At 44.6% G+C, this 26,046-nt stretch overlaps 3 protein-coding genes across 8 annotated transcripts in view; 2 read left to right on the top strand and 1 right to left on the bottom strand.

Moving 5' to 3' along the window:
• Positions 1–8,299, top strand: part of PAIP2B (poly(A) binding protein interacting protein 2B) — a 61,069-nt gene extending 52,770 nt beyond the window's left edge. For both annotated transcript variants that reach the window (XM_077134511.1, XM_077134510.1), the window contains exons 3-4: positions 1,522–1,698; positions 2,661–8,299. In XM_077134511.1, coding sequence (XP_076990626.1) covers positions 1,522–1,698; positions 2,661–2,717 — 234 coding nt within the window. In that variant the 3' untranslated portion in view covers positions 2,718–8,299. The remainder of the gene's footprint in view (positions 1–1,521; positions 1,699–2,660) is intronic.
• A 3,149-nt stretch (positions 8,300–11,448) lies between these two features.
• NAGK (N-acetylglucosamine kinase) lies at positions 11,449–21,078 on the bottom strand. 5 transcript variants are annotated; one of them, XM_077134508.1, is made up of 10 exons: positions 21,058–21,078; positions 18,367–18,451; positions 18,114–18,212; positions 17,203–17,344; positions 16,396–16,506; positions 15,499–15,611; positions 13,982–14,069; positions 12,976–13,073; positions 12,402–12,480; positions 11,449–11,759 (listed from the first exon to the last, which is right to left on the bottom strand). In XM_077134508.1, exons 2-10 carry the CDS (start codon positions 18,403–18,405, stop codon positions 11,569–11,571), a joined length of 960 nt encoding a protein of 319 aa, XP_076990623.1. In that variant the 5' UTR covers positions 18,406–18,451; positions 21,058–21,078; the 3' UTR covers positions 11,449–11,568. The 5 variants fall into 5 exon arrangements, with proteins under 5 accessions (XP_076990623.1, XP_076990621.1, XP_076990620.1 ...); XM_077134506.1 differs by lacking the exon at positions 21,058–21,078 and adding an exon at positions 20,560–20,686; XM_077134505.1 differs by lacking the exon at positions 21,058–21,078 and adding an exon at positions 20,276–20,531.
• LOC143660983 (uncharacterized) lies at positions 20,424–22,136 on the top strand. The gene is made up of 2 exons (XM_077134509.1): positions 20,424–20,886; positions 21,094–22,136. The coding sequence occupies exons 1-2, from the start codon at positions 20,523–20,525 to the stop codon at positions 21,249–21,251; spliced, it is 522 nt and encodes a 173-aa protein (XP_076990624.1). The 5' UTR covers positions 20,424–20,522; the 3' UTR covers positions 21,252–22,136.
• Positions 22,137–26,046: the final 3,910 nt, after the last annotated feature.

Genomic DNA, 26,046 nt, shown 5'->3' with positions numbered 1-26,046 from the left:
TTTCCAGTAGTATGTCAGAAAGTGTCCTTCATATGTTACTAAGATTAATGCAGTGCTTTCCTGTCACGGAGGCCACGTTACCAGAAGAGTGGGCGGAAACTGAGAGTTGGTTTTGATCTCATCTCTACTCTCCAAGTAGTCATCTAGTTATATGCATAGTGCCTGTATCTTTTTCATACTTCTTGTAAAATGGGACATTTAAGAAGAGTTGCTTCTTAATAAGATTGAGAAAAAAATTCCAGCCCTAAAATTATTTTCCTCAAGTGCCAAGTGCCATTTGAGTGGAAAATATCTGTCACCACAGATTATTGATCTTGGAAAATCCTGGAATTTCTGCTGTTTTTAATAACTATTTCCTCAGTCTTACTGTTGATGAAATTTGGTTGAAATAATTTAAAAATGGTATTTTCTCCGTCCAGTTATTAGAAGCATCTTAATTCTTAGATCTTACACATAATCATTCTTTTTCTTTTTGAAATAATTCAGACTTACAGTACAGGTACAAAAATAACACAGAACTCACACAGAGAACCCACACACACACACAGACACTAACCCAGATCACCAACTTTTAGCATTTTACCACATTTGCTATCTAGCTAGCTATTTTTCTGTTTTCTAAACATTTGAGACTAGATTGTATACACTTAATACTTCATAGTACATTCCCTGAGAACAAAGCTATTCATTTGTGTAACCTCTGCTAAGTTCAAGCGATTGAACATTGAGATAGAGCTTACAGTCTACATTCCGATTTTTTCATATCTCCCAATAATGTCCTTTTAGGCCTTTTCTTCTTCATTATTCCAGTCCAGGATAATGGATTGCATTTAATTGTCATTATCTCTCTAGCTGCTCTATTTTAAAGAATTGCTGAAACATAAACTTTCCCATCTCAGCTACTCTCAAGCCTACAACTGAGTGGGTGTAATTACCTTCACGCTGTGAATTCACCATTCATCATCCATTCCCAAAGCTTTCCCATCACCCCAAGCAGAAACCTTACGCCAATTATGCATTAACTCCCGTTCTTCCTCCCCACCCTGTCCCTGGTATCTTGGAATCTATTTTCTGCCTCTCTCTGTTTGCCTTTTCTAGTTTTTTCATTTAAGTGAAAATATGTAATATTTGTCCTTTGGTGTTTAGCTTATTTAATATAACATGATGTCTTCCAAGGTTCATCCATGTTGTAGCATGTTCAGAACTTCATTCCTTTTTACAGCTAAATAATATTCCATTGTATGGGTATACCATATTTTGTTTATCCATTCATCTATTAATGGATACTTGGGTTGCTCCTACTTTTCAGCTATTATGAATAATGCTTCTATGAGCACTGGTATACAGATACCTGTCCAAATTACTCCTTTGATTTCTTTTGGGCATATACCTAGAAGTGGGATTACAAAGTCATTCTTAATTGAAGAGTAATAACCTCTGAAGGAAAGAGGTAGACTAAAAGCTCTAAGGGGTGAGTCTCATCGAGACATTTAAGTTTGAGCTCTCTGCTTTGCTTTCTAGGTGGAAGAGGAGCTACAGGAACAAGACTTCTTAGACCGCTGCTTCCAGGAGATGCTGGATGAAGAAGATCAAGACTGGTTTATTCCATCACGAGACCTGCCTCAGGCCATGGGACAGTTGCAACAGCAGTTAAATGGACTCTCAGTCAGTGACAGTCATGATTCTGAAGATATTTTGGTAAGTTCCATAGGTAATTCCACATGTGATATAGCGAAAAGAATATAGGATTTGGTGTCACAGGTCCTCTTTCTGACCTTACAACCTTGAGTAAATCTCTGGAGCTCTCTGAGCTACTGTTTCTTCACCCATTACATGGGCCTTAATAAGAAGGTGCATTAAAAATGCCTTGTACCTCATAAAGTACTGTGAAAGCATTTATTGTTGCCAGCATCACCTCCTTCCATTTTTTGCCTAGGGGCTATTCTAAGTAGAATTGTGATTAAACATTAAAAAGTTGAACACCAAAGAGGTTTGGGTTCAAGTTATCTTCTACTGCTTTCCTTCTCTATTATTAGCCCCCAAATCTGTATTTAATATAGTTTTGGATAATGCTGTTATAAAAATTGCCTGTTAATTTAAAAGAAACATAATCTCAAGAGGTCATTTTCCACTTATAATTAGAAAACAAGATAAATTCATTCCCTGCCTTCCATGCTTACTCAATATGTGTTCTGTAAATGATACAGTTCTCACACAACTCATATTCTGAAAGATTGTGCCCTGAATTTTGCCAAGGTTTTGGATGGTCAATGAGAATAGATAATAAGGTGAGTACAGAAAGATGAAAAAATTAGGGATTGTAGTAACCAAGCTGATAATGTAACACTCTGATTTTCATCAAGAAGGTCTCTGACTTGATAAATTATTTTTGGACTCAAACTTACAGGCTTGATGAGAATGTGAAAGCACCATGAAGGGAACAAGAGTAAAGCAGGCAGGAAAAAATGAGGGTGATCAGGACTTAGTATGTCAAGAGCTATGGGGAGTAGCCCAGCGAAAACAGTCTGAGTCACAGGGAATTTTATTTCTTTCTCTCCTTGAGGCTGCAGGAAAAGTACTGGTAATAATGAAAGTGGGAGAAAATCAGCTATAAAACACAGCTTGCCTTGGAATTTATTATCTTTTTGTTCTTATTTCAGAGCAAAAGTAACCTGAACCCAGATGCAAAGGAGTTTATTCCAGGAGTGAAGTACTGAGCTGACAGAAGCTTTGAGGACTTACATGTCCCCATGTCCGGGGCCAGTGCTGCACAGAAGGGCGGAGCTGGAGAGGAGGATGGGGCAGGGGAGGGAAGCCCGTTGGGGAAGGGGAAGTTAACACTGTGACTTGAGTAACCAATGTGCTCAGTCTTATTCTACAAGCCTCTGAGTATTTCTCTTTTGTTCTACTGACTTCCCTTTGGAGCAGTTTCCTTTTTTTTTATTTTTTATTTTTTTAGCTCTTTTGAGTTAAGGAAATTGCAGTCTTTTTTTTTTACTTTATCAGGAATGTTCTGCTGTGTGTCTTTAAACAAATTAAGCTGACCAAGAAAAACTGGGTATTTGAGAAATGCCCTTTTCACCCTGCTGTATACTTGCCAAGGGCAGTGAACACCTGGAGAACTACTTATCATGCCTGTTAAACTGAATGAGAGGAGGGAAAAGAGGAAGAAGCAAGGCGGTACAAGCCAGAGTGTACATCTCAGCTCCCCCACCTCGTGATTTCTTGCAATGAACTGCGATTGCCAGTGGCTGCCGAGCCCCTTCACCCTGTCCTGAACACCATTCAAGAAAACACAGATTTAAAGTCCTAGTTTATGGTAACTGTTCTGATAGTTGATGAAAGTTACAAGTCAGAAGGGAAGGGCTGTGTGGGAATTGTCACTTGAGTCATTCAGTTACTGTTGTCCTACTCCTAAGCCTCTGTTTACAGCTACCATCAGAATCCTCAGTTGCAAGGTAAGAGAGCAGTAATGCTGATTAGCCACTTTGTCCCTCAGGGTGTCTAGTCCCCTATTTCCTTTCTACTCCAACCCTGCTCTGTATTTTTAAGAAAAGATATTGTTATTTGTTGTGTGGCCACCAGCCTGAGCCTGGAACAGTCATTTTTTCATCTTAGTAGTTGCATTTTAAGTTTATCTATGCAATTTATTTTTTCCAGCCCCATGATTGCTTGGTCCCCCTGGTATCTTCATTCCCTCTGAACATTTTTATGCACTTTTTTTGTGTGTAGAGTAAAGTATATACAACATAAAGTTTCCCATTTTAACCACTTCCAAGTATTCAGTTCAGTAGTGTTAATCACATTTGCAGTGTTGTGCTACCATCAAGGATTTTTGCACTTTGACAAGGAAATTATTTTTCAGAACTATATCAAGAAGCTCAATTCCCACCTCTTAAGATTAGACAAAGGAACTCAAAAAAAGCCTAGGAAATGAGGGCTGCTTGATCAAGAATTATAACTTGGGGTATTTTCAGCTATTATAAAATCTTCAGTTCCCATCTCCTAGTGAGAGTTTTCAAAGGTTATCCTCTTTGGGAACATTCCTTCTGTCTTTGCTGTCTATAGCCGACTGGGCTTTTTTGTTGCTATTTGTAAATAACTGGACATCAGAAGGGACCTTTGTGTAGTAGAGATGTCGGTGGTAGAGTCATGTGTGAAAGAGATCATGCCCAATGCTGGCATTCTTCCAGGATAAGGGCTTGCAGAGGCCAAAGGATGAGAGTAGCTTCTGTGTGACTCTATAGTGATGTGTGGTAGGCCTGTAAGGAAAATATGGCACTTGGAATAAAGTCTGTGTTAATTCTGTATGTGGATGTGGTACAGAGGTTGGAAGGAAGGGACTAGAGTCTGGAAAACTTCGAAATTCTCATTTTTCTTATGGGTTCTCTTGTTAAGGTTTTGAATAGCCACAGGCTAATGTCAGATTTAAAATATGAACCCACATCTTTTTACTCCTTAGAGTCTATAAGATGGTATCAGTTGACGGAAGACTTTCACATGTCATAGGAGACTAGCTTAGAGATACCGTATTTCCAGACATACATGTTAATTCGTTAAAGACTCTACCTTGAGATCATGGAATCTTCTTTAGGGAGGGCTGTGAATAAAGAAACTTCTTTATTCCAGCATCAGCTTTCAGCTGGTGTTATTTTCTCTTATATGAAGAGGGCTTTGGAAGGGCACAGATGGAAGTCTGTCTCTCAGACTGCTTTCCTCCTTCAGTCTCCATCAGCCTGTCCAACCTTAGAATTTTTAAGGCTATTGGAAATGTGTTGGGTTACAGAAAGAATCTGTTTTCAAGATTGTGGATAGTGAATTCTTCTGGAAGGTCCTACAGGAATCCAGAGTTGAGCTGTTTCTTCACCCTTAAGGAGGTTTGCTCTTCTGGCACCAAGCTAGGCATGCTGCTAGGGGTGGAAGGAGAGGTTTGTTTTTCCATTTTGGGTATCAATCTTCAGCATGATTTCACAAAACATATGTGGTCAGGGCAGATAAAAACTTCCTGCCAGATGAGCAGTGGAACCTGAGGGCTGGAATTTTGAGTCCTTTTCAGACAGAGTCTGCTGACTTTAGTACCAAGAAGTAGCTGATAATGTGACCTCATTTTTCATGTGCAAGCCTTGTGTTTTACATGGTTCCTTCTTTTTGTCCAACTCTTTTCTCCATCTGTTTTATGTTGTCTGGTGAGACCACAGTTGTCACCTAGATCACAGACTCAGTTGTAGTTACAGTTTGCTAACTTCTTTGCAGAAAATATTTTGAGACCTGTTAGACCTTCACTGGGGAAAAAATTGGGAGCCTCTATCTCAGACTTTTCCTCATCAGAGAGGTTACCAGTGCAAACCAGGCTGAGCATTTTTACCCTTTAATGATGAGGCTCCTGTTTATAAGTGATAATCTTGTTTTTGAATTAAAGCCACTACTCTGTTCAATCTTTTTTTTTTTATTGGCAACTAGAAGTTTTAGAATTTATATAGAAATGGAACATGTCATAGTTGTCAATTCTGGTGTTAATTTATTAGTGGTTGATTTCTGATTATTGTAATTATTTATTTGACTCTAAAACTCCAAGGTGAAAATTATTTTATCTATTTGTCTTCAAGGAGAAAAGCAAAATAGAGGAATGCCTTTTCAAGGTCTTCAGAAAACTCCATGGTTATGGCCTAGGCCTGAGCACGTGCAGATCTGGGTCTGTGGGCCAGCCTCTCAATGCAGCAGTAGACTTTTGGGGATCACACGAGGTCAGGCCAGAACCATCATAAGGAACAGTCTGGTCCTTTGCAGCACATTTAGTTTTCAAAGTCAAAACAGCTAGGGGTCTCATTCTTAAGACTAGGTGTTACTATGGCTTAAAAATAAATATTTTTAGTGAAATAACAAGCAGCATTTTCCAAATTGTGTATTGCTATAATGTCAAAGTTTTGTCTTAATTTTAGAGAGCCTGGGAAATAGAGGCTGGTCGAATCCTGTGGCAAAACACTTCACAGAGGAAAGTTGTGTGAAGAGGTAGCCAAAGGAAATAGCTTGCTTGAATCTTCGTGCATTAGTGCTGCTTGAATACCCCCTGTAGGTAAATGATTGCCTGGGTCCTGGGACATCTGGAGCCCAGGAATTTACTCTCCTGTGATTCTTTGATTGGGGCAGGGATTCTTTGATAAGGGTCCCTGTCTCACAGGGTAACAAGTATTTCTTGGTTTAGGTTATATTGAGGTATAAGAACAGGCAGAGACCTGACAAATTTGACCAAGATTTGGACCCACTCTCTTCTGGGGCACTGTAAAACATCATTAGATTTGGTAGTGGGTGGAGAGAACGTGAGAACTGACCCCAGTTTGGTATACAGCAAGGGCCTTGATTTCCTGCCCCGACCACTGTCCACGGTTGCCCGTGTGAATCATTTCGGCCCCTATTGCCCATAAGGATGACTAGTTCTGCGTTCTTGCCACTCTGTATAACGCTCCAGGCACTTCTACAGCCTCAGCTCTGCTGCCTTATGGACGTCATACACAGACTTGGTCAGTAACGATTTTGGAAGTTGTTGTTGTTGTTGTTCTTTGCTTTTAATATTCTATGTATCTCCTATCATGAAGCTGCTGTTGGCGACAGGGGCAGGGAAACAGGAGGCTCACCCAAGGAAACCCTTAAATTTTCTACTTGTTACTTGGCCCTCTGCCCTTATTACCCAACCCCTTACTGCTGTCTCCATTCAGTCTGAGTTTTTTTGGGGATGTGGAAACTGGACAGCTGGTGTATAGGGCATCAGCCAACAGGTTCGACCCCCCAGGGGACATAAGGGAAATCTACAAAGGGCCAGATGCACCATGTTTATTTCAAAAGAGAAAACCCCCTTTGATTTTGTTGTTACTAGGAGTCTCCGTTGTGAGATCTGCTGAGCTTTCTTCCCCAATTCTGCCTTCTTACTGGACACCTTTTATTTAAAAATAATAAAGATAATAAAGAAAAATTCTAGGTCATTTAATACTACACACACCAAAAAAACCAAAATAATAATAAATTTTCATTGTGTTAGTCAACACTAAGTGGTAATCCTGTCCTGTTGATTGAGGCTTCAGAAATGTTTAATGCTTGATGAAGAGTCAGGGGCCCTTTTTTAAAAATAACTTTATTGAGGTCTATTTTACATATCATAGTAATCACCCATTTCAAATATAATGTTCACTGATTTTAATAATGTTCCCAAGTGGCCCAGCCGTCCCCAGAAATTGGCTTTAGAATTTTTTAATCCCTCCGATATAATTTCTTATGCCTATTTAACAGTTAATTCCCATTCCCATCCCCAGGCAACCACTAATCTACTTTCTATTTCTATAAATTTGACTTTTTCTAGGCATTTCATATAAATGGAATTATACATTTGTGGCTTCTTGAATCTGATTTCTTTCACTTAGCATGTTTTTGAAGTTCATCCATGATGATAGTTTTTCATTTTTATTACCAAGTAATAGTGCATTATATGGATACACCACATTTCATCAGCAGGGAGTCTTTTGGATTTCAACCTTCTGTGTTCAAAATGAAACTCTCAAAATGAAACTCATAGGGGAAGCTGCTTTTCATGTCAAATTGTTTATCCAAACCAGCTTTGTTATAAGATCCTCTTGAGGAACCTGAACTGCTGCAGACAGTTTTGATAATTTTGCAACTTCTTTTTATAAGGGACTTTTGTGCTGTCAACACATCAGGACTTTTGAAGTATCTGGTAACTCATTTAATAAGTGTGACCATATGTTGGAGTGGACAGAAAAGTAAAACCATCAGTGCTATGTTGGATATTTGTTCCTCCCCCAGACTGGGTGGGGGAAGTCTCTGGACCTTCTAAATATAGTTATCATGTCTCCTTTACAACAGCTTTACAAGGATTAAAGATTGAGTTGCCTTAGTTGGACAGATTTGGAGGGAAGGAGGGTGGGCAGCAGAGGAGATGGAGAGGAGAAAGGGAGTGGGAGCCTGTGGACTAGAGAAGTCCACATCGGAGAAGGGGTGCTGATGATGCCCTGGGTCAGCCTCGTGTCTCCAGCAAGCCAGAGGGTCGACTCTGGACCTTTATCCCTGTTTTGTAGGTGTTTGAGAGTTGTTTTTGTTCTTTTTTTCCCCCTAAATAAACATTACATTTTAGTTATTAATACTTCTTTGAGGGAGGGATAGGGCTTTAAAATTGAATAAAATAATTTTCATAAAAATATCAAAAATGGAAAAAAGTTACTTTTTAAAAAATTTGCTATACAAATCAAATGGCAGCTGTTGAAAAACTTCAATAAAATGAGAACACAATGCATTTGCCAGCAGTGGTACCCTTTTTCCTAAGATTGGCTCATTATATATCATCCCATAGGGGCATGTGTGTGCATGAGCACGAGAGGAAGATTTTGTTTCATGATGGATGACGATTTTTAGTTGCAGTTTTCCAGTCCAAATAGGAATACAGGATGTAAGATAACTTACATCTTGGAAGTGGGCTTGGAAGTCACAGACCTGAATAAATCTCATCCCCAACCACTTTGTGCCTCAGCCTGAAACTCAGTTTCCTTGTTTGAGGTGCTACACTTTCCTTCTGGGGCTACTGTGAGAATTAGAATTTAATTTTATGCCTGGCATAAATAGGCATTTCATACACGGTGGCAGTCAGGGGGTGGTAACAGGAAATCCTGGGGCTGGAAGGTGTTTTAGTTTGCTAATGCTGCCGGAATGCAGTACACTAGAAATGGACTGGCTTTTATAAGGGTATTTATTTAGTTACAGATTTACAGTTCTTGAGAGAAAAGGCAGCTGGCTTCCCTCTGTTTTCTCTGTCACATGTGAAGGCACATGGTGACTTCTGCTGGCCTTCCGTCCCGGCTTCTGGGGTCAAGTGACTTTCCCTGTAGTGATTCCTTTCTGTGTTTCCAAATGTCTGGGTCTGAGCTGCTGAGCTCTCTTCTGATCTCTTTTTTAAGCCTCCAGCTAATAAAATTAAACTTCACTCATTGCGGAAAGCACTCCTCTTAGCTGACCACAGATATAATCAGCCAGAGATGAATTTCACAGGCTGATAGTCCACAGCCACAGAACAATTGGGCATTATCACCTGGCCAAGTTACACCTGAACCTGACTACTACAGGAGGGGAGGTGAATAGTTCTCTTCCCACTTGTGGGCAAAACTACCTAAAAAAACAAGTAAAGGGATTGTGGAGCTTAGCTACTGGAGAAGTTTGAAAGCGTGCCCCATGCCAGGCACTGTTTTAGGCACTGAGTCGGGTGAAGTACCTGCTGTTGTGATTATGTAATGCATACTTATTTTCAGCTTAAATCTAGTCTGAATCTCCCAGTGACTGTCTGAGGGGCTTTATCATTTGAAGATTATGGGGCCAGCCCTATCATTTCTTTGCCTTCTTCCTAAAATCGGGGGAAAAAACCCTAAGCTGACTTGACTGTAGACCACCAAAGTGTTAGTTACATACATAAAAGGCCTGAAATTATTAGCGTTAACATCCTTAAAGATGTGGATGAAGGTGTATTCATTTTTTTAATTTAAGTAAACTTTTCATTGAAGTAGAATACATTACAGAACAGTGTAGCTATTGTAAATGTGCAGTTAAATGAACTTTCACCAACTCAAAAAAGATGTACTCATTTTTAATTCTCTTAGCGTGCCCGCCTAGAAGGCATTCGATAAATGTTTGCAGAATGAATAACACAGCTGGGGCTATGCTGTCCACAGCCAGATAAAGGCATTGCTGGCTTCATTTGGGTCCAGTGCTTGTTCCAAGCTCTGGCCTTGATCCAGGACTGTTGTGGGATTAGATGAGATGAACATAGGCATATCCAGTGCCTTTGGAGTGGAGATTCCCATGAGTTGCTCCTCAGATTGTGTAGAAGGAAGGAGAATATAAATTTAATATTAAAAGAGAAACATTTTTTAATAATCTTATTTTTTGCACTGCATCCTCTTAATAGAACCTTACTAAGTGGCAAATAAGCTACCCTTGGTTAAAGGAACTGGGAACACAGCTTGACTTTGTGCACTTCATAAGTTCATTTTCTTCAGCCAACATTCAGCACTTATGTGCCAAGACCACTAATTAAGATGTGCTTTTTGCTCTAACACCTCCGCTGTCTCAAATTGTAGATGCTAGACAATGGTAAGAGGGACAGCCGTGTCCTGGAGAACATAAGTCTCAGCATTCGTAAACCACTTTTCACCCAGGAAATTTTGGATTCTAAATCTGAGATCATGGAAAAATACTTCCCCAAGGCTTACCACTCATTAATAACCCAATAATGTTATTAGGATCATGGGTATAGCAAAGGTACCTCTAGTATGTCCTTGTTCCCTTTGCAAACTTTTTAACCAAGTGATGGAGACATGGGGCTGAGAGCTGGGCCACAGCAAGTTGTGCAGAGGGCTGGCTATCCCTTCAGAATGGACTTGCTCTGCATGTGTGGAGGTAACAGTGTTATCTGACTTCGGAAACAAGCCAGTAGCGAAGGCCCCTTCAGAGGGCCTAATCAGAACTCAAAACCCTCAAGTACATATCCTAGACCCCTGCAATTTCCCATCCCATCCTGACCCACTGTATCAGGAACCTTGGGATGGAGGGAGGTGAAAGGAAGGTGTGCATAGACAGAAATCCGAGTTTAAAGTAAGCCCTTAGAACAACTGGTACAGGTAAGTGTGAGAGCTGACATCCGGGAGATGACCTATGCCTTCTAATGGATTACATTCTAAATACCTGCAGAGGCAGCCACGGTGGATCTAGTCTCGTCTTCACCTGACAGCATGGACAGCAGAGCAGCTTTGTGCCTGCCTGTACTGATCAAACCACAGCCCGCAGAGGACAGGAACTTTGTTCACTGATATTCATCATTCCCAGTGCCACACAACAAATGCAAAATGCCATGCTTTAATCAGAGCCAGGCTAGCAGGACCCAGTAATAGGGAAGCCAACTTCATATGTCCAGCTGCCCTTCCTGGATCACAGCAGTTTTTCACAGGAATGAGTTCTCCAGGGGTTCTGAGTATTACCTATGATTACCAAACTTGAGGAGGTGAAAACTCCCAGACTAGAAATGAAACTTGTTCCCTGCATCCTGCTGGTGCTATCAGCAGATGATATAATCTGCCTAGGGTATCCCCTGTGATATTCTGCGTGGAGAACACGTTACTTCTGAACGGGATTAGGCAGGGATCATGCTCCCCCTGACAGGAGAAAACAGGACACAGGTTATATTGTCAGCAGCACAGTATGTATGGTAGCATGGCAGGGGAGGGAGTGGCACACAGATAATTATCTGCTCAAGTCCATGGCCAGTGTGCTGCAGACCAGGCCAGGCACCTGGGGCTGGGCTTTAAACTTTGAGCTCAAACTATTCCTGAGCCCTCTAGGATACTGCTTGTAGGTGCACTGAGGATGTGTACAGTGACTCTGTTTAAGAACACAAGCCAATTGGGGAGTGGGTAAAGTGCAATTTTATTTTATTCTCTGGGTTGTTCTGAAGAAAAAGCCACCTCCCTTCTGGCACTCAACGTCCATTAGGCTTGGAGGGGGTGAGCTGGAGCCTGTCCCCTAGGGGAAGGTATAGGAGTAGAAGGCAATGGCGTTGACACTGTAGTCCATGGGAAGGCGGTGTCCGACGTGCCTGGCCCCCAGGCTGGCCCCTCCCAGGGCCGAAGAGTGCTTCAGCTTCATCAGGGTGAATTTGGAGAAGGAGTTCAGAGCATGGATCTGTCTACCCTGGATCAGAGCAAAAAGGAATCCTGGAGGGGAAGAAGGCAGAGGTCAGAGATGAGGGAAGATGAGCAGCCTGTGATGGAGACCAGAAGGCAGGGACAAAGAAAACAGCCAGGGCCTTTAGCTATTCCTGCAGGGGTTCCCTAGGGGCCTGCCTGCCAGATCCCAGCATACAGGGTGCACCAGGGCACAGGTGAGGGATACAAGCCTGCAGCTTCCCAAGGGCCTGCCCTCTCCTCAGCTCAAGGCACCTGATGCCAGGAACTCCAAGACAGCAGTGGGGAGCGTTGAGCTACTTCAAAATGGAAATCATACAACTGCCTGAAATAAGGTTGCAAAGGCTAAGAAATCATGTTTCGTTGCTCCTGGCTAGGAGTATTTTGGGTAGGGATGTTAACACATGCTAGTCAGAAGCTCTGATTTTACATTAAAATCTTTTGGAAAAGGACATCTTTTCAAAAATTCAAGGACGTTCGAATGGAATATTGCATTGCAAACGGGCTCACTGGCACCAGTGGCTTGTCCTGACCTCAGGCCCCAGCCTCTTGCTGGGAGCAGGACTCCAGGACCCAAGTTCTCCCCAAGGACAGGCAGCTTTCCTGGGCCTCTACCTTCCCAGCCCCGTCCACTCCTCTTCCTCTTGCCTCCTGCCGCCATTCTGTACTCACCTTCCTTCAGCAGCTCCCAGCTCTTCCACACGGAGCCCACACACACAATGGGAAGGCCATTCTCCCTTTTGAACAAGACCTAGGAAGGGAGCAGAAAATCAATGTTTTTGGCAGCTGACCCCGCCTCTCCAATGTCAGAGGGGACAGGTTCTTAAGACCACTTCACTCTACTCTAGTACCTCACTCTAACCAGAAGATGGACTCAAGTAAAGACAAAAAAGGGGGGGAATAACGGGTAGACTCAAAAAGGCAAGGGAGGGAGGTCAGAGGAAAAATGGTTAAGCAACATTAAAGAGGAAGGAAAGGAAATGGACAGAAAGATGACCGAGAGAAGGGAAAATGCATGTACGTTAAACGAATGTACTACCTATAAACAGATTATGGACCAGAGGGGAGACACTTCACCAAAGTGTCTTTTTTACAATGTAGACTCTGCAGAAGATGTTCTCATACCCTAAGTTCATTTTTAAAAGTATCCTATTTACACAGGGTTGATTGGGTCAGTCCCATCCCCAGTGGAAAAGGGCCAAGTCTGGCCCAAAGCTCCCACCCTTCATTTCCCACCTCAACTCACCGGGTCAATCTCAGGCAGCACCGCTACGATGTGCTTGCCCAGGATCTCCCCAGCCTTCCTGAAGATGTACTGGCAGAGGGGGTCTCCCCCCTGAGCACCTGGGTGAGGGAGGAAGTGAGCTGGTGAATACCCAGGGAACTGCCAGTCCTCAGTTCCTCTCCCTACTGGAAGGCAGCAAAAACAGGGGAACACACAGCTAGTGGAGTCTAAATCAGGAATGGGTGCCCAACTTCTGGCATGTGGGTAAGCAAGCCTCCACTACTGCCTCGCTACCTGATCCCATCCCAGGTACTGCAACCCCGGGTGATGCCCTGTATGCAAGTGGCTCATTCTAGGCACAGGGATGGGCAGCCCCTGCTGGAGATGCACACTGGCTTCTGGTTTATACTCCAGCTTACCCTGAGTTATTGTGAGTCTGGCCCTGAGGACCCTGTCTGAGCATGTAGTTGGGATTCCCATCTGCCCTCCATCCCCACCCCTCCGACAGTCTGCATCTGGCCAGCCCCTTGTTGGCTCTGCTCTGGAAGGGCTTCAGTGTAGCATGATGTGAGAGGGTCCTAGCAGGCCCTGGGGCTGCAGGAATCCAAATTAAGGGAGTACGGAGTAAAAGCTGTGTGGAGACAAGCAGGCCCCACATTTAACTACTCCAGACACCTACTGAAATATGCCTAACCTTAGTTCTTGGGTATAATTGGTTTTTTTAAAAAAGGAAAAGTTTAGATTTGTGCAAAGGAACAAGTGCTTCATAAAGTTTCCCTAAACATAACAGCTTGCACAAGTCACTGACAGCTATCAAGAAGTGAAACACAGGTAATACAAAACAATTCTGAATGTAAAGCTCAGGCCCTTCTGCCTGCACCCTGGGGCCCTCCCACCTGAGGCTCCCTGATCAGAGGGGACTTGGCTGTCCAGTTCCCACCTGAACCTGGTCTACCAGATGTACCTATCCAATTAGGAAGGTGTCTAGGGAATAAAGCCAGATACAACCCTGCCCCACATCCTGTACCTTCTGCAATTTTCTGGCAAAACCCAGCAAACCTGCTTTTATCAAAATCCCTATACAGGTGGGTGAGAATTCCGAGCCGATCCTGCACCTGAGAGACAGAGGACACAGAAAGTTATTGAAAGCAAAAGAAAATCCCCACTCTGCCCACCCAAGGTGGCCTTCCTAATTTAATCTGTACTACCTGAAAAGCTAGAATAGTTTATCTTTTAGTAGATCTAGAAAGTGCAAAGATTCGAGATTTTTCACACAAGAGGAGCAGTTTTCCCCAGTATGGACTCCACTGCTCCTAACAGATTACCTTGGAGGAAGCACACAGTACAGAAATGTGTTCCCCAAGGTGTGTGCTCTGCAGTTCCTTGATTAAGTTCTTAAAAAGATTTCTTTGGTCCAAGCAGTCTGAGGAATACTGCACATTGAAATTTCTCTTTGGGGAGTTCAATGCATGTTAGTATATTAAAGGCTCTGAGCAGTCCTGCAATTAAGAAGTTTCTCCCAAACTTTTACTTGATTACAAAAGACTAACTTTTTCCACTCCAACAAACTTACACACCCTTACCCACCTAAGTCCTGAGTAGCAAGTGATTCCCCAGAATGCACTGTAGTAAATGGAGTAAGGGAGCTAAAATGTGAGCACCCACACCAATGTACTAAGCACTTTGTCAACACTCTCTTATTTCATGTTCGTAACAATTCTAGAAGTTGGAAAGTGGACTATAAGACGAAGAGGGAGTGGACCTATTAGTGAACTTTAGAACCCCCTCGCTGAGAGTCAGGAGGGCTTAATTCTACTTCCTCCAGTAACAGATACAGGAAGTGATTTTTCTTTCTGGTCTCCCTAGTCCTTCCTCACCCTGGTCTGGGCCAGAGTTCCTCTTTAATCACCAATGCCTAAGCCCTGAGAATACAGGCTATTCTTTTTCCTTCCGTGACCTTGGCTCGAGCTCGCCTATGTGGCTGAACAGCAGGCCTAACAGGCCGTCCCGCAGAGAAACATCTATTAAATAAACTCATCTTCTTTCTCCTGCCCCACCTTTTAACTTTGGTTCAGCTAAAGGCAGCTATATCCTAACCTGCTACAAACAAGTGAGGCTTGGCCAACGAAGAAAAGTAATCCCCAGTGCTCTGAGTAGAAGGGTGGCCTTCCCTACTTTCCCTCATCACCTCTCCTGGGTGCTCCTTCCTGGTGCATCCAAGCCAGCAGGGGATCACTGTGCAACATGCTTGTGCAGACTTCCCCGGCTGACTCTGTCTGTGGGCACCACCTCCTGGCTTCATCCCTGCACGTTCCACCCCTGCCTTCACCTCCCAGGAGGCTCTCAATGTCCAAGAATGAAGTCTGGCTGGTCACTTGTTCCCCAGCCCACCCCTTTCTCATGCCTGGCCTGCTCCTGGAACACTCTGCCCACAGCATTCGGAATCCCATCCTCACCCAGTCCCACTCCAGAATCCATTTCTGCTCAAAGTCTCCCACTGCCTTTGCTCACGTGGGCATGTTTGCAGGGGGGCAGGAGGAATACCTGGAAATAGCTGAACATGCCCTGCTTGACATAGCCAATGTCATGAGGAGCCGCCTCTAGGTTGTCCATGGAATCAAACACTATTTTCATAGCTTGGTGTGCGATCCAGTAGGCTGCAGAGGACAGAGGGATCAGAGGTGAGGGAAGCTCCCTGAGCTCACAGGGAAGCAAACTCAGACCCAGGCAGGGTTAGTCATCTGCTTGGGTTTTACAGCAAATCGGGCTTCCCATTTGGGATACCTATAGTCAAACTATATCCAACTGACCCAGAAAAGTGAAAGGTGGAGTAGGAAGACAAAATAGGTGGCTGTATCACACACGCTACTATCCTAAGATAAAGACAAAATCAGGCAGCTGTCATACAAACCACTGGAGTCACTGCCATGAGTTGGACCCCAGCGGCCCCTATGAAAATGTACACGTGCTACTAATAAACAGATGATATGGGAGGGGCTTCTGACCCTTTACCCACCAGCCGATATGGCATCTCCTGCCTTAACTCTCTCGGCTTCCACTCTTCCTTAAGGACTCCAAAAGTCCCACTCAGGTAGGCAATGGCCATTGTGCTGAGGCATGAATCCAAACTCTGTTTGCACGTCACTGCTGAACAGCAAGACTGGCTGTCAGTCCAGCATTTGTATATCTGCGGCCTCCCTTTTTTTTCTGGTGCATGGTCCGGGAATCAAACCCAGGTCTCGAGCATGGAAGACGAGCATTCTACCACTGAACCACGAGTGCACCCCCTAGTCCTTCTCTTATAGTCGGAAGAGCGGGGTTCAGGAGCTGTGCCCAAAAGCCCTAAGGGGTCAGAGGGGTGGGGATGCAACAGAGGGAGATGGAGCTGTAGAAAATTAAGGGTCCAGGACCCTGAGCCAAGCCCAGATGGCAGGAGCTTACCTGAGCCCTCGTCCCCCATCATGTGGCCCCAGCCTCCACAGCCGCTCTCAGAGCCATCAGGGTTGATGAGCCTGCAGTTGGAGCCTGTTCCAGCAATGAGCACAATCCCACCTGGGGAAAGGCACAGGAGACTCAGTGTGGCCAAAGCCCGGCACAGAGCATATGCCCTCTGAGTGAGGAAACAGGTCAGAAACCAGCCCTTCTTCCAAGGAGAAAACCGAGCCCAGCTAGTTTCCTGCCTGCAGGTGAAGGATCTGGAGGACCTGGGTCTCAGAGGAACACCCCTGAGGGACAAAGAACATGAGCCTGTGCCTTCAAACGACTCGACTTGCTCTACACAATACCTGCTGTGCACCGGGGATGGTGCTAGACCCTGTTCACATGGGGATACTCATTCAATGCCTTAAACCACCTGATTAATGCAATTACTCCCACCTTATAGATGAGCAAATTAAAACAGAAAGTTAAGTAACTTCTTCAAGGTGGTAAAGCTGGCAAAATAGAAGCAGAGACTCAGATGCCAACCTCATGCCACCTACGCCCACTATACCCCATCACAGGGCTCCTCACTCCTTTCTACTCCAGCCTGCCTCCACCCATCACAGCCACAGAGGCTCCCACTGCCTCTAGGCTCTGTAGGATGCCTGGACTCCTTCTTCTACCCAAACACCCTCTGTCCATCTGTCTGAGGATAAGGGGGAAAGATGACAGAGGCCACCTCCAGCTATTTGGAACACACCTTTTACCAGCTACATTAATGGGCTTTTCCAAGGAAACCAATTCTCAACACTCCCTCCACCTCCTCACCATCAGGCGTGGCTGTGGCGATGGAACCGGCAGCATCAGTGGTGATTAAGTAGCTTTCACTCAGATAGGGAAATCGGTTCTTCAGCTCCTCCATCAGGATCCTCACTCCTTCATCCTGCTCCCCACCACTCAGGGATAGGCCCTAGGCCACACAGGGAGTGAACGAGCAGGTCCCAGGCCCCAGCTCCTCTCTCAACCCCTCCTCTCCGCATACCTATCCCCTGCTCTCCACATGTGGGATTGCCCTGCTTATCCAGCCCATCATCCTGCCACCCCACACGATGACCCCTCTCAGAAGGCTGTGGCCGAGAAGGACCTGGGCTGGGGATAGACAGGATAAAGAGAGGCCTTAGCAAATGCCAGAGCTTGGAAGGGCAACAGCGCCATGAACAGAAAAATCAGCCAGTGGAGCAGGTTGAGGGGAGATGGAGAGAGCCTGGTTTGGAAAACAAGGGGATATGTCCAAGGAGTAGCCTGAGCTAAGGCAAACTGGAAGATCTGAGCTGAAGATAATAGCTAACACTTAATGCCTAAGGAACAGGCATTACACTAACCACTTTGAGACACATTTTACTTTCTGAACAACTCTGAGATACTGTTATCACCCTCATTTTCCAAATGAGAAAACCAAGGCTTAGATAAGCTAAGTAATCTGCTTAGGGACACATAATGAGTGGCAAAGTTGGAACTCAAAAGGTCTCAATGGCTCTCCAAAGCCCTATGCGCTTCCAACCCACCTGTGGCTCCTAGGTGGCGACTGAAGCCATGAGAATGAATGAGATCATGTGTGAGCTTCTAATCCAAGGAATAAGCTTGGAGGCCTCTCCTCTAGTCACACAACTCTAGTCCAAACTGGCTACCTGTCTTAGAATCGCTGATGACCCAATTCCCAGGTTATACCCCAGACTCACCAAGCTGCGTAGAGGTACCAGAGGATCCACCCCTGCTTTCTGTTTGGCCCTGTTCACCATCTCGTTGATCCTCTCCACACACTCCAGTGCTCCAATCAGCTGGCCACAACCAAGGGAAGGAGGGGTTGCACAGGCTCACAGAACCAGCGTGACCCCTAAAGGCTGTTCTATGAGCCCCAGCCACTACCTAAACCAGAGCTACAGAGAATAAAACCATGACCAAGCCCAGCGGTCCCCTCGGTGTGGCCTTTACCCAGTGGTTTGTGCCGAGTCCATCCGCTTCTGCCAGCATCTGTCCATCCTCAGAGAGTAAAAAGACCTTGGACTGCGTGCCTCCCCTACAGAACATAAGTGGGTACTTAGTTCTACTCAGGAAAGCCTGCTGAGACGTAACTAAGCTTGTGCAGCCCTTGTTACAGGCAGAGTCCAGCGTGATGGACGGTACAACTTCAACAAACCCAATCACTATCCCCACACTTACCTCTGTGGCTTGTTGTTTGCTGTGTTCTTGGACTGAAACATAGTTCTCACTCATCTTTCCCTGGAGACACCCTACTTATCCTTAAATATCCTACTTGTACATCATCTGGTCTAGAAATCTTTCCTGCTGTGTGGCCCACCCCACAACTTGATTAGTTGAACCTTCTTGGTGCCCACAGAGCTCTTGTGGATTCCTCTGTAGTAAGAGCATAAGGTGTTTCTGTTTTGCCTCTCGCTAGACTACTAGCTCCACGGGGTCAAGCTCTGGACCATCTTCCCATCCTCATGCCTAGCACAGGGCCTGGCACAGGCAAAAGCTCAGTGGCTAAAGAGAATGGTACTTCACTTTACTTCTCTCATACTAGTTTAAGGCTGCTTTTCAAGGATCGGCTCCAGCTGCTGACGTCTTCCAGACATGCTTGTGAGAAAAGCTGACCAGATGGCAGGGCCAGAGTCTATACCTATCTTAAGCAACTAAACCTCTCAATACTGATTACTGAGGCAAATGGCAATAGGAAGAAAGTCTGTGGTGGTGTCAAACATGAATCTTTATTGATCACTACTTTTAGGAATGTGTTACAAGATGGCACTGAAGACCTTCTGACCAAATTCAAAGATGACCTGAAACTCCAAGGTGTACTTAATGCACGAGGTGGCAGATTCAACATTCAAATGAATCTCTTGACAAGCTGGAAAAATAGGTCATGTTCTATAGATGAATATACTATGGATGAATGCAAATTCCTGTGTTTTAAAAAAAAAAAAAAAAAAAAAAAAAAGTAACTGCGTTACAGGACAGGGGAGAGGAACCTTAACAGCAAGTCACGTTAAGAGGAACCTTAACACCCCAACACTCTGGGGGTCCGTGCATCAGCAGGGAGATGTGGCTGTCACAAAAGTGAATTCAATCTCAGATTAAAGACGACATGCCCTAGCTGAGAAACACAGTCACCCTCTACTAGGCCCTGATTTGACACACCCAGATTCACAGAATGTTTATACTTGCAGGGAATTTGGCGATCATCTTGTCCATCCGTCCCCTCACCAGGAAATCAAAGGCCAGACAGGTCAAAGCCCTACCCATAGTTATACTAAAAGGCAGGGTTTTTACAAAAAGTCCAGCAGACAAGCTTCTGAGCAAGAAAAATGCAACAACTGAAGGTTCAATCTGCCGTGAGGAGCCTGGAGTGTCGAGGAGGGTGGGAGGGCTTTCAGCATGAGGACAGGTAATCACACTCCAGTTAGCATCAGCTTCATCTCCCAGATACCCTTCAGCAAACATCTTTGTCCGGGCTGCCGACTAAAATCTCCCACCTCCAACCCCTAGTCCGGTAACTTCACATCCGACACCTCTTCTGCAAAACTCTCTTCGGAGTCGGGAATGGGATAAACGAGCTTCTTCTCTGGCCAGACACCGCGGAGGGAGCCGTACACGCGAGAAAGGGGATGGTTCCGTTGTGAAACACAAAGGACACCCCCCCTCCCGCGGGGTGTGGCCGTAGTCCCAAAGAGCACCCCCGGACGTGCACACACGCGTCCGCCCCAAGTCTTCGCAGCCCAAAAGCCCAAAGCGGCCCGAGCCTTAGGCCCGAGGTCACCTGGCCACTGCATTCCTTTCTGCTCTCCGTCCCGGGGCGACCCAAGCCGCTCTTCCCGGGCTCCCTCCGCCGAGCCGCACTCACCCCTCTAAACCCCCGTAGAGCGCGGCCATGGAGCAGCTACCACCGCGGTTGATCCAGCAGTTTGCTTCCCTCCCAGCCGCCTGTTCCGGCCCGTTCCGCCCCGCCCCACCCCGCGTCACGTGACCGCATGGGCGCTGCGGCTGCCCCCGAGTGCGCGTGCGCGGGGCCTGGCTCCACGAGTCACGTCTCGTCAGAGGCCAAGCCTGGGGCTATTGCAGCCCCCCCTGTGAGGCAAGAAAGGTTCGCAATGGCTCCTCCGGACCCTGGACGGTCCCTCTCCCCACCTCCCGGTCTCTGCTTCCGGAAATGGGCGCGGGATTCCAGGCGGAGGAAGCAGAAAGGAGACTACGGACGCATCCGGTGGACACGACGCGGCCCGGCCCTACCCAGCTCGCAGCCCCCGGAAGTTGATGACCGCCCGGCCAGAACGAGCGCGCAGCTCGTGAGCCGCAGACCCACGGTGACGCACGCGCAGCCGGACCCCCGCAGTGGGGTGGGCCCTGGGCCGCCCACGCGAGCAAAGGAGAACCGTGGGCCTCTGGCAAAGATTGTAATGTCCAATCCGCGGTGTCTCACGTGGGCATTCACGCTGCACTCATGCGAATATCTAAGTACGTAGAAGTCGGTCGAAAAAAAAGAAAAGCCCTCGAATCTGTGCTGGCAACCCTGAGAGGGGAGCTGAAGTTCAGCTTTTACTATCTTCCCAGCTAGTTAGTATTTTGTGGAGGTTATTTGCGGGGACATAGATTATCCGGCAAGCTAGCAGATACGGTTTTACCAACCCTTTATTGCCTTCCTTCCACCGCCTCCTTCCTTAGGCCCAGTCGGGAAACCGAAAGGAAGGGCGAAGGGGAAAATATCGGCCAGGTCTGGGGAGACGGGCTTCTGCGCACTCCTCCTGGCTGCCCTGGGCCTCGCGGAGGACAGTCAACTGCCCTTGACGTTTTTGAGAACATCTGGCCTGTCATGTCTTTGATATTATAGAGAGATAGTGAACCACGAACCCATTCCCTGATAACCATCCGAGTCTGGTTATGCTTTGGTATGAACATTTGGCATTCATGTGTTTTTTAAACTAGATGAATCCCTATTTTTCCTACTTAATTGGAACGATGAAACGCTATTATAACTCGCATGATAGAGAATATCAGTAAGAAGAGTAGGAAGTCAGAGCTGGAATTTTTTAGAATAAATAACTAATAGATTCTGATGGGATTAAAGATTACATGACTGATTCTGTTTGTGCTTGTTACTGGACAGAGGTGGTGAACTTTCTGTCCAGTGCTCTTAATGACCAATTCCTGAGATTTCAGAGAAAGTGTTTATTGCTATACTTGAAGCATATCGGATGGTTTAGGGGCCCCCAAATCTGTCTCCCCTAACTGCAGTAATTCTGATAGTTTTATAGTATTGAAAGATGGACAGACTTTAGGATAATGAGCTCTATGGCCCAAGATGATGTAATTACAAGAGATCTAATTATTGAGCATGTACAGATTGATTACATGCATAATCACAGAACATATGTAAGAAAATAGAGTCCTTAGTATGATGATGGGTGTGATTTTTAGTGTAGATCACTTACAGGATGAAGTCTAAGCTACTGTGCATATCAGGCGGGCGCAGTTGGGTTAGATCCAGTTTTGGTTATTAAGATAACTTTGGAATCGGGGTGGTTTGAGACAAGGCTTTTCGTTAATAAACATTAGATGCTATGTTTAGTGATCACAAGATTCCTAAGTCAAAAAGTGTAAGTGAGGGGTCAGTCATGGGTTTTTACAATCATTATCAGAAATAAGGCCTTGGATTACAATTCAGAGATTTCGCTCTGTTTACTTCAATATATCAGAAAGCAAAAAGGAGTATCGGGTGGGCCGCGGTGGCTCAGCGGGCAAGAGTGCTTGCCTGCCGTGCCGGAGGACCCCGGTTCGATTCCCGGCCCCAGCCCATGTAAAAAACAAACAAACAAACAAAATATAATAAAACAAGAAAATGTTTAAAAATGTTTCCCTTTCTTCCTCCCTTCCTTCCTTCCATCCTTCCTTCCTTCTCTGTCTTTCCTTAAAAAAAAAAAAAAAAAAAAAAAAAAAAAGGAGTATCTATATGATGATTCAGCAGCTATAATCATTTCTTAAGTCCTGACTTCTCGGTTAAATACTGTCCAACACTTTCTCCTGAGCATGGGAAACATGCTAATCAAAATTGAGATGTGCTGTAAGTGTAAAATAGACACAGGATTTCAAAGACATATAACCCCCCCCCAAAGAAGTAACATATCCCATCAATAATTTTTATATGAATTACACATTGATATGATAACACTTTGGATATAGTGGGTTAAAAATATTCATATATCAAAATTAATTTCACCGATTTCTTTGTATCTTTTCAAATGTAACTCCTAGAAATGTAAAGTATACAGGTGGCTCATATCTGTGGCTCACAATATATTTCTATTATACAGCAGTGTTCCGTGTCTGTGTCTGGTCTCTTATCTATACGATCAGGATATTGGAAATTCACTGAGTGAAAGCACATGCTGTAAATAATGGCCATATCATTGATTTAAAGAAGAAAACAGCATTGAATAAAAGATTAATACTAATCTTACACATTTGTGTTGTAAATTATAGTTCTATAAAGATCTTTTCTGTATCTTTATCTTGTTTGAAAGGAAGCCATATCTAACCGTGTATTGCAAGTGAAGAAACTGAAGCTCTAAAATCAAAGTAATTGTACTAGGTTTACCCTAGATGTTGCTTATTATGGGAATGGGTAGTTACTCTAGCGGAATGGGAATAAAGATGTTGCAGTGCAAAAGGGATAGGTAATTAACCTATCTAAAGCTTTGTAAAACTGTAATCCACTTTTGCACTGGCCTTGCAAGATCCCAGCAGCTGCTTCCATGATATTCACAAGATGGTGAAGTCCTCTAACAATCTGCAAATCAGAGTCTTGTTCTCAGTTTTCTCAACTTTGTCCGGGTGTCCAGGGAGGCCATACTTGCTGGGGGTGAAGAGGGACAGTGGAAAAATATCTTCCCTCTCAAATCCACTTATTAGTTTGGAGCAGAGGACTTTGGACCCCAAGTTCTTCAGCATGATATGTTAACTTAGTTCGTGAAAGCATAGTCACATCTGTTTTTACTCACCACTATTTCCAGGGCTGAGCTCAATACCGGGTACATGATAGGGGTTCCATAAATAGTTTTGAGGGTGCTTATAAACTACAAAGCACTGCACCACAAACGTGAGGGGTAGTAAATGACCCTCTGTAAACTAAAGGAGGGAGCACGCAAAACCCATGGTAGACTTATTGATGGACAGGTAAAACATGGATTAAAAATAAATAATAATAGGGGGAACAAATGTTAAATTTAGTAGATTGAAATGCTGGTGATCGGTGAAGGGGACGGGTTAGGGGTATGGTATGTATGAGGTTTATTCTGTTTTCTTTTTATTACTTTTTCTGAATTGATCCAGATGTCCTAAGAAATGATCATGATGGTGAATGTACAACTATGTGATGATAGTTATTGATTATGTAACAAGAACAGAATGTTCATATGATAAGAATGTTTGTGTTTGTATGTGGTTATGTATCATAAATACAAAATAATTTTTTTTAAAAATCCATGGTAGAGGCAATTTTCAGAACAAATTGGAGAGAGAAGAAAGTCTGGAGAAAACAGGATGTGAAATTGTGACCTGGGGAAGCAGTTAGGAGCAATCAGGCAGGGGGCCTCAAAGGAATCTAGCCTATTCTGCCTAGCACTAGGAAGTGACCAATAAGTGTGTGAACTTCCCCACTGTGCTTTAGAATGCTTAATCTGGCAGTTTCCCCCGCAGGGGGATGAATGGGAGGGAAGTGCTGGAGCAGAGAGAATTATTTCAAAGGCTGGTGTGATGGTCCAGGCAAGAGATGAACAGGGAAGGAATAAGGGGACAGAGCAGAGCAGGAGTCACAGGCAGGGGTCCAGGTGGGGCTCAGGCTGACCTCTCCCTCTTATTCTGAGGTAAAGACAAAAAAGGAAGCTGGAGCTCACTTTTTCACCATGAAAGAGGAAGGGGTGAGGGGCTGTCTTACTAAGGGTGGAGGTAGAATTCAGGAACTTGTAGCTGTCAGGCAAAGAAAGGGCTCCTTCAGACTGCAGGACTGCCAGAACTGCCCAGAGGACAGAAGCCCTTCAAGTTATGTGAAGAAAGAGAAGGAAAAGAGAGATCTTATCTGCCTTGATCTGAAGTTGTTCTGAGAGATGTGGGGCCTGGGGCAGGACAACAACCCAAGCAAACCAGGTTGATTTACCCCTCTTCTTTCCCAAGCTTGCTTGTGTCTCTGTGTACATTTGTATACCTGTCTTGGCTTATGTCCATTTAAATGAAAATGTGTATATATTTACTTATATGTTTGAACTTTGCCTGCATTTCTAAGTGACTGAATCTGTCTATTAATGCATATATTTGAAATAATGTCTTTATGATTTTCTTGTATCAGTGTCTAGACATGAGAATTAGAATTCCAATTCTTGAAGGTATCTAAGCAATCCTGCCTATCTAGGCACTTTTGAGTGGACTCCTAAATGTGCAAATGTGACTTTGAAGTGTTGTGCTGGAGCCTGCTAGTACCAGCTCATGCAGAGTCATTGTAAATATCTCTTTACAACTTCCATTCAGGGGCATCATGTTGGTAACTCAAAATCGCCATGGTGGGAGAATTTATATCACAGAAATCAGCAAATGCTACAAATCAGATTGTTGTTACTGCTATTTTCCTAGAGAGCTGGTTGTCAAACATTTACCAGCACACTACTGGGTATATGTTTTGCGCATGTGAGAATATCCATGGTCTGTAAATGTCGGAATAAAAGTCAGTAAATGAAAGGGTTTACCTGTGTAGCAGGTCCAATTTTTTATGGGCCACCAGCTCAGGGGTACAAAATTATTTTCCTATAACTAAACTTAATTTCTGTCTCAATTCTCTACTGGCCCTAATAGGCAGAAAGCTTAATCTAATTACTCGCAAGTAAACTCAGTCATGCCAGTAATTTCTCAATTATTTCTGGTTTCAATTTAGATTCAACACTTGTCCTGCTCCGGGCTCCCCAGGGCTGCCTCCAACGCTAGTGAGGAGGGGCGTCCCCGGCTCAGCCTCATCTGTTTGCACTGGCGTCTGCCTAGGTGTACAGCTTTCCCGTCAGAGGCTTTGGGCATTGTGTCCAGTCTGCTGACATCTCCTGAGATTCCCCAGGCTCCAGGAGGCCTCCAGTTGCCTGGTCCATGCTAACCTCTTTGGAAACTGTCTCCTTGTCAGGTATCAGGGGTGTTTATGTTTTCCTCCTGCTGGGCTTCTGGGTTCTCCCTCTAGCCTGCCTCCTCCAGGAATCAGAAAAAAAGAGACGGGGTATCCCTTGGTCTAAGTATACGATACCGTAAAGATAAGTTGTATGTCTCTTTATAGAAGCCTAATAGGGGACCAGATAGAAACTGAACACAGTTCTTTCTGACTCTAAAGCTTTGCTTGTTCTACCCTGTCAGATAGTCATGATTCTGTGTGAATTATGGGCACTTGGTACATGCCTTTAATCATGATGATTAAGCCATTGATCCTCAGGTAACCATAGAATTCCCAATTGTGTCATCTGACCCTGTGCCATCTATTGCCTCTCCTGACCCTGGAGCATAGCAGAAAACCCAGAAACAAGTATGTGTGGAGGCAGAGCTGTGAGGTTGAACCACCTCTAGGAATTTTAGGCCATGTGAAGTCAGTGAGAT

Source organism: Tamandua tetradactyla, chromosome 17 (assembly GCF_023851605.1).
Source record: "Tamandua tetradactyla isolate mTamTet1 chromosome 17, mTamTet1.pri, whole genome shotgun sequence".
NCBI lineage: Eukaryota > Metazoa > Chordata > Mammalia > Pilosa > Myrmecophagidae > Tamandua > Tamandua tetradactyla.
This window is presented reverse-complemented; position numbering and strand designations above follow the sequence as displayed.

Excerpts from the sequence above, each read along its gene's own strand:
- NAGK (XM_077134504.1), bottom strand. The coding sequence starts at position 18,635 with ATGTTTCAGTCCAAGAACACAGCAAACAACAAGCCACAGAG. Across the intron at positions 17,345-18,113 it reads TGGTACCTCTACGCAGCTTG|GGCCTATCCCTGAGTGGTGG; the intron begins GTGAGTCTGGGG and ends TGTGTGGCCTAG. Across the intron at positions 14,070-15,498 it reads GCATGTTCAGCTATTTCCAG|GTGCAGGATCGGCTCGGAAT; the intron begins GTATTCCTCCTG and ends TCTGTCTCTCAG.
- LOC143660983 (XM_077134509.1), top strand. The coding sequence starts at position 20,523 with ATGGCTCCTCCGGACCCTGGACGGTCCCTCTCCCCACCTCCCGGTCTC. Across the intron at positions 20,887-21,093 it reads GCACTCATGCGAATATCTAA|GCCCAGTCGGGAAACCGAAA; the intron begins GTACGTAGAAGT and ends CTCCTTCCTTAG.